Source organism: Glycine soja, chromosome 11, assembly GCF_004193775.1.
Source record: "Glycine soja cultivar W05 chromosome 11, ASM419377v2, whole genome shotgun sequence".
Lineage (NCBI taxonomy): Eukaryota > Viridiplantae > Streptophyta > Magnoliopsida > Fabales > Fabaceae > Glycine > Glycine soja.
In genome coordinates, this window is record NC_041012.1 from 48,544,900 (window position 1) to 48,551,223 (window position 6,324).

Genomic DNA, 6,324 nt, shown 5'->3' on the forward strand with positions numbered 1-6,324 from the left:
TATCTTTAAATTATTTTTCAAAATATTTTTTAGTAAGAAATTGGCAATAGTTAAAACTAAAATTATATCACAATTTAAATTATCTATTATAAATTAAAAATATAATTTATATATTCAAAATCATTTATTTATTATAAATTAAATTATAATATAATATATATAATAAAATATTTATTATTAATTTCAATTATATAAAAATAAACATTTTTTCTATGTAATACCCAGATTAAACTACTAGTCATCTCTAAAATATAAAAAACATCTCAAACTGGACTATTAATTTGAATATCTTTGTGCAAATTGAAAGACAAAACCTAGCTTCTTTTTTTTAAAAAGAAAAGAAAACAATAATTTGGTGAAGTAGATGGATAGGAGGCCGCAACCTATATAAGATTTAAAGAACATAATATAATAATGATAAGATTTGCGCCTTCGAACTATCAACAAGCATCCAGAAAATATTTTTTTTCTTCTTATTTTGATGTCTTGTTATGATTAACAAAGAGAAGCTGTTGTCAAAGACCCAAGATAAGAGAGAAAGAGAAGTTTGTTGCGAATAAAATGATGTAATTGACATATATTAAACGTTAAAGAGGTCCGTTCCGCTGTTATCATTGAATGCCCTAATTAGTAAAGTAGAAAAAATTAAAAAATCAGACATGAAATAATATTTTTTAATAAAATTAGTTATTATTGATTTTTTATTACTTATTAGTTATTATTGATAATAAAGGCGAAAAGAGAATCTTATCATGAGGGTTCACATGATTAGTCCTTCATACTCCTACCTCAAGTCAAAACTTTATGTATTCCACCTTTTCATAAACCTAAAAGCCTTTCAGTCAAAAAAAAAAAAAAACCTAATAGCCTTTCTTCCCAAACACTTCCCACAGAAACTCCAATCCACAACTCAACTTTCCTCTTTCATTCCCATTTTTTCTTTCTTTCCCTTCTCTCTATGCCTGCTTCCATCTGCTTATGAAAAAGACTTTTACCTACACCATCCTATCTTATCAAAAGCAAAATCATATTAGTCTATTTGCAATTTTCGCCGCAACGTCAAAATTTTTAAGATCTCTACCATCGTAACGCAGTTACAATTGTGACTACATTAGTGAGTAATTTCTCACGAATCAAAGATCGCTACCAAATTTCAATTGCAACTGCAATTTAAAGGATCAGGATTATTACTAGTTATACATTAATGTCTTCCAACAAGAGGAGGTTCATGAGAGCCCTATTCAAAGCAAATGGAGGCTGTGGGTGTAGCAAACCGAAATCCTCTGACGTACACGAACCCACCCCAAAACCCAAAATCTCCATTTACCAAAACACAAAACCTAGCAGCCTCAATTCATCCACCACTTCCGGTGACCGCAACGAGGACGACGAAGTCTTCACTTCCACCACCATCTCCGAATCCGACACAAATCATCAAAACCCCAACAACAACAACATGCCAAAACCTAGCCCAAAACTCGTTGACAGCATCGCCGTCGAGAAGGACTCAAACGACCCACATAAGGATTTTCGAGCCTCCATACTCCAAATGATCCTGGAGAGAGAGATCTACACAGAAACCGAACTCCAAGAGCTTCTCGAGTGCTTCCTCCAGTTGAACGCCACGTGTCACCACCAAGTCATCGTTCAAGCCTTCATGGAGATCTGCGAAGAAGTGTTCCCGAAGAAGAACATCGTCAGTGGTGGTGGCGCTCCTGAACAACGTCGCAGGAACCAGATCACGCGAAAGAGTCGGTGAATGTTGTTGATGCTAGCTAGGTCAACCGTGAACGATCGTATGTGTGAAAGCCACGTGAAGGCGTTGAATTCGCACGTGGGATGAAGCTGCATGGAAACGTCACGGTTTCAAACTGATCTATTAAATCTTATCGTATTCATTCTCTCTCATTTATTCGTTTTATCTAACGGTTCAAAATTTATTGAGGTTTTGCGGGATTTGAGATTTCAAATTTATATGTCAAAGATAAAGAGGGAAATTCAAGTATAAATATCGCAAGAATGAAGGATGTAAATACTAGTTTAGTATATCATTCTTTAGAATGACTTTAATTTGATGCATTTGTAACTGTAAAGCTCTCGCCTCTCGTTGACTTATGTAATGGCAGAATTCATTAATTAATGTCTTTACACTTCATAAATTTAAACAGTAAAAATTTAAATTTTGTTATATGATTATTTTTAAATATTTATAATTTTTTAACATAGTTATTGAAATTCAATTTACAAGTAGATAAAACAAACTAGATTAATTTAAACAGTTATACGCAACCGAAAAGATATATATATATAGTTAAAAGATAAAAAATAAGTATGATTTTTTTTGAAAGAAAAATGATTATGCATGAGTAAAAAAATTTACATGATCATTCAATCATAATCTATGAAGTATTTTTAAAATACTTAAAAAATTTAAATAATAATTTATAATTAAATAATGATGTAAAATTATTTTACTATTAGTGCATAGAGATTAAAATATTTTTTACACTATAATTAAGATTGACAAGTTTTAGGGTGGTCTAGTGTTGTATATGGTTTATGATGGACGATCATTTTAACCGCTAGATAAATCTTATTATTATAGATCATGGAAGGCTTGATTATCCAACCCTATCCAGCAAAGTTCTTCAACTACCGTTTATTGTCGTCAAAGATAATTTTCGACATGGCGTTTCATTTCTTTTCCAGCAACAAAGAAACATTGTCTTCTCAAAATCAGATGCAAGCTTTGTTGCCTCTATGACATGATTACTTTCGGAGGATGAAAGACGATGGTGGTGGCAATAGAACAATTGGAAAGACAAGTTAGATCAGAGGTATGAAAGAAGGAAGTTGAGATAGAACATGAAATTCACCATGGATTTGCAAAGTCGAAGCCGCAACAGCCGGGCAAAAACTCAATATTTATAGTTCAAACATTAAGAAAACTCATTATTATTATTATTATTATTTGGACTGGTTCGTGTTCTGCGCCGGTAAGATTTTTAGATCCGTCTCGCGCTTAACCTGTGAATTATGCGAGTTTGGCTCGCGGGATCCACAGGTTTGTCTGCATTAAGATTTTATTTCTATAAATATGGAATTATTTTTTGTTGAAGATGTTTAAGTTTCATATTTTAGATTTATTACTTGGATTTTCTTTTGTTAAGACATTATTTATTTTATTTATGTAATTGACTAATTGTTAAGATTTTATTTTTATTTGTATTAAACTTAATTCAATTGTGTTGTATTTTTATTGAAATTAAAATTCTTTTAAAATTAGACTCGCAGAATGCAGACTTATGCGGACGGACCTTACGCGGGACGGGTCGGTCCGCTTACTCACCCCTACTATTTCTAGCTTTGCACATAAAATTAATAATAAATATTTTATAAAATTAATTATTTTTTAAAAATTAAATATTTAAATTATTGTGAAAAAAATTGGTTTCCCCTATGATACATTCACGAATCCATCCCTGAGTGGATCTAAGAGGGGAGAAGGTATGTGGGGTGAAGGATGCATCGTAGTGGTATAAAAGTGAGATTAACCTAAAGCTTATAAGCCTATAAATTGTGAGGCATTATAAATAACTTGAAGTACCGTAGCCTTCGTCCTATATTAAAAAAATTAAATACTTGAATTATCCATTTTAACTTTTTCAATAACTTCTATCATATTTTTTTCATTCACTTGTCTTGAACTCAATACCTTGACTGATTAATTTTTATTTTTTTCGCTAATTGCAAGAAAAGTTTGTGGAATGAACAACTAAAAAGGATATTGACAATATCTATTTGAAAGAGTAAGGAGAGTGAATGTATGCTCTACAAGCTTAGTTATGGCTTGTACTCTTACAAATAACTTAGTGAGAACCATTGTAATTTGGATTTGTTAATTTATGAGAATTATTATATGTTATTATATATATATATATATATATGATAAAATTATTAACTTTTATAATTATGTATCAAAATTATGTGACAAAATTAAATTGGAGCAAAAGGTGGCAAGATAAGGGAGGGGAAATGGAAGCAGGCAAAATCTATTTCAATTTATCAACATATTTTCTGTAAAAAAAAAAATTACGAAGCATAAATGGGAGAATTTATTGCACTTCCTATCAGCATTATCATTATGAAAAGCTCATTTTCCATAATGCAATAGAAAGTACAATAGCGAGAGTGCAAAAAGTTTTACCCTGTGTTTATTGTACCTTGGACCAAAGAAAAGTCACACATGAAAAGGAAAAGAAAAAAAATAGGTATGATTTTAAGATTCACAAAAGAAAATGCTTGCAGACTGAATTACAATTTCTCGTGCATAAAAAAATTACACTTTCCCGTATGTAGTTCAAACATTTAAATATTTTTTTTTAGTTTTTTTTTCACTTAATCCTTCTTAGTATATAATAATTAAAAAAAATGTTTTTTTTATCGACACATGTTTTTTCTAATAAACCAACCTTATATCTTCTAGTATTATTTTTTTCAATTTACTTTAATGATAGTTTATTTTCTCAAAATACTCATAACTTCATTTTTATATGGAAGGTGACATGTAAAACAAATAATAACGTTATTTCTTATCACACATCAATGTAAAGTATTTACCAATTTTAGTATGAGGAAAACAATTGGCTTATAACTTTTGAGTGAAGTTTCCGTATTTTTCCAATCACAAAACTTAAAAGCCTGAGATTTGTGGATGAATAATATAAAATGAATTAAAAAAGAAAATAAGGTGCATTTAATGGAGGCGACAAAATATGGATGAATTCTAGGGTAAAAGGCTATAACTTGGCCAAATTCTATCTCGAAATCCTAAAGAGGACAGGCCGCTCCTCATTTTTAAGAGACAACGCATGACGTGTGTTTCAAATTTCAATTTCTTCATCCCATAAAAAAAATTGTTTTAAATATTGGCAGTTTTTCCTAAACATAGAGGAGAAACAATAATATTAGTGATTTATCCATCAAATAATGAATGAAATTTTTATTTATGTATATATAATAGCAATTGTCTGTTTTCCCATTATGAGTTTTTTCAAGGGGCAGAACAAGTGAGTTCCAATCCAAACAAAACACCGACATGCTTATGGGGTCCATCCTTCACGAAATAAATATCCCTCATTTTCTGAAACACGTGCCATGTCAGCAGGCTATCGGACCCGGCCTGGTGGCACTTCCCAACGGCCCGGTCCACGTTGAGGGTTCGCGCGAGCCGGTCCAGACCGCCATAGAGAGTATCACAAAACTGCATCATGTGCTTGATGTCATAAACGTTGTTCCCGAAAAACGCCCTCAACATCTTCAAGAACTCTTCCAACCCGTTTGGCAGGTTCCGCCGGGTCAGGATCTTAACCAAGTACCCGAAATCGTACGCGCTGTGAAACGTAACCCAACTCACCGAGTCATTGCAGACGAGTCCCGAAGACATCACCAGTTCAGCAAAAAGGTTAGAGTCGATGCCTTCCGCCGTGTTGCGGCGGAAGTCGATCCCCTGGCGGCGGAGGAGATCGATGGAGTCCGACGCGTAGTCGTCACGGTCGATGTCGAAGTCGCGAAAGTTGAATTCCCAGATGAAGCGGTTACCGGTTTTGAGGTGAGGGAGATTACCGTCGGCGTCGGAGAGAGTGATACCAACCTGGATTAGGTTTAGGGCGTCAACGTTGAACTTGAGGAAACGGTAGTGGTCGGAGGGGCGGAGGCGGAAGAGGTAGGGTTTTGTGGGGTCCACCACGTGGGGGCGGAAAACAACGCCAGGAAATTCGGTGTCCATTGAGATGAAAGGGTAATCATCGATCACTTCACGAATCACCTCGAATTCGGATTCGAGGTTGGAGGCCCAGACCTCGCGGATCACGATTGGCTTGGAACTATTAGGGTTTTCTTCGATCACGCCCATTTCGAATCGCTTCTGCAACAACACGAGGAAAAGGAGGAAGAGTGAACCGAAGGATTGTTTAGTTTGCGGTGAAATCATGAATTTTTATAAAGGTAGGTGGAGTCGGAGATGTTGCTTCGAAAGTGGAGAAGGAACGTCAAATGGGTTACGTGAGGGTGATGGGTATGTGTGTGCGTGAAGCGGTGGGTGGGTAAGTTCACTGTAAGTGCTGAATGCGGGGTATATATATATATATATAATACTACAAACGTATATATATTCGTATTATATAGAGGGTACATAATTGTTGCCCAAGTTGAACGCGTCCAGGAACAAACTTTGACTGATACAAGGAACAAGTAACAGCATATGCTATGAGTAGAAAACAAAATATAATGTTTCTGATACTCTGATAGAATGTTTTCGGTAAG

At 34.0% G+C, this 6,324-nt stretch overlaps 2 protein-coding genes across 2 annotated transcripts; one reads left to right on the forward strand and one right to left on the reverse strand.

The window, feature by feature from the left end:
- Nucleotides 1-776: 776 nt before the first annotated feature.
- Nucleotides 777-2,140, forward strand: LOC114375515 (transcription repressor OFP10-like). Its single transcript, XM_028333311.1, has one exon. The coding sequence runs from the start codon at nucleotides 1,205-1,207 to the stop codon at nucleotides 1,757-1,759; it is 555 nt and encodes a 184-aa protein (XP_028189112.1). The 5' UTR covers nucleotides 777-1,204; the 3' UTR covers nucleotides 1,760-2,140.
- A 2,827-nt stretch (nucleotides 2,141-4,967) lies between these two features.
- Nucleotides 4,968-6,129, reverse strand: LOC114374523 (probable CCR4-associated factor 1 homolog 11). The gene has a single exon (XM_028332181.1). It carries the CDS (start codon nucleotides 5,990-5,992, stop codon nucleotides 5,054-5,056), a length of 939 nt encoding a protein of 312 aa, XP_028187982.1. The 5' UTR covers nucleotides 5,993-6,129; the 3' UTR covers nucleotides 4,968-5,053.
- Nucleotides 6,130-6,324: the final 195 nt, after the last annotated feature.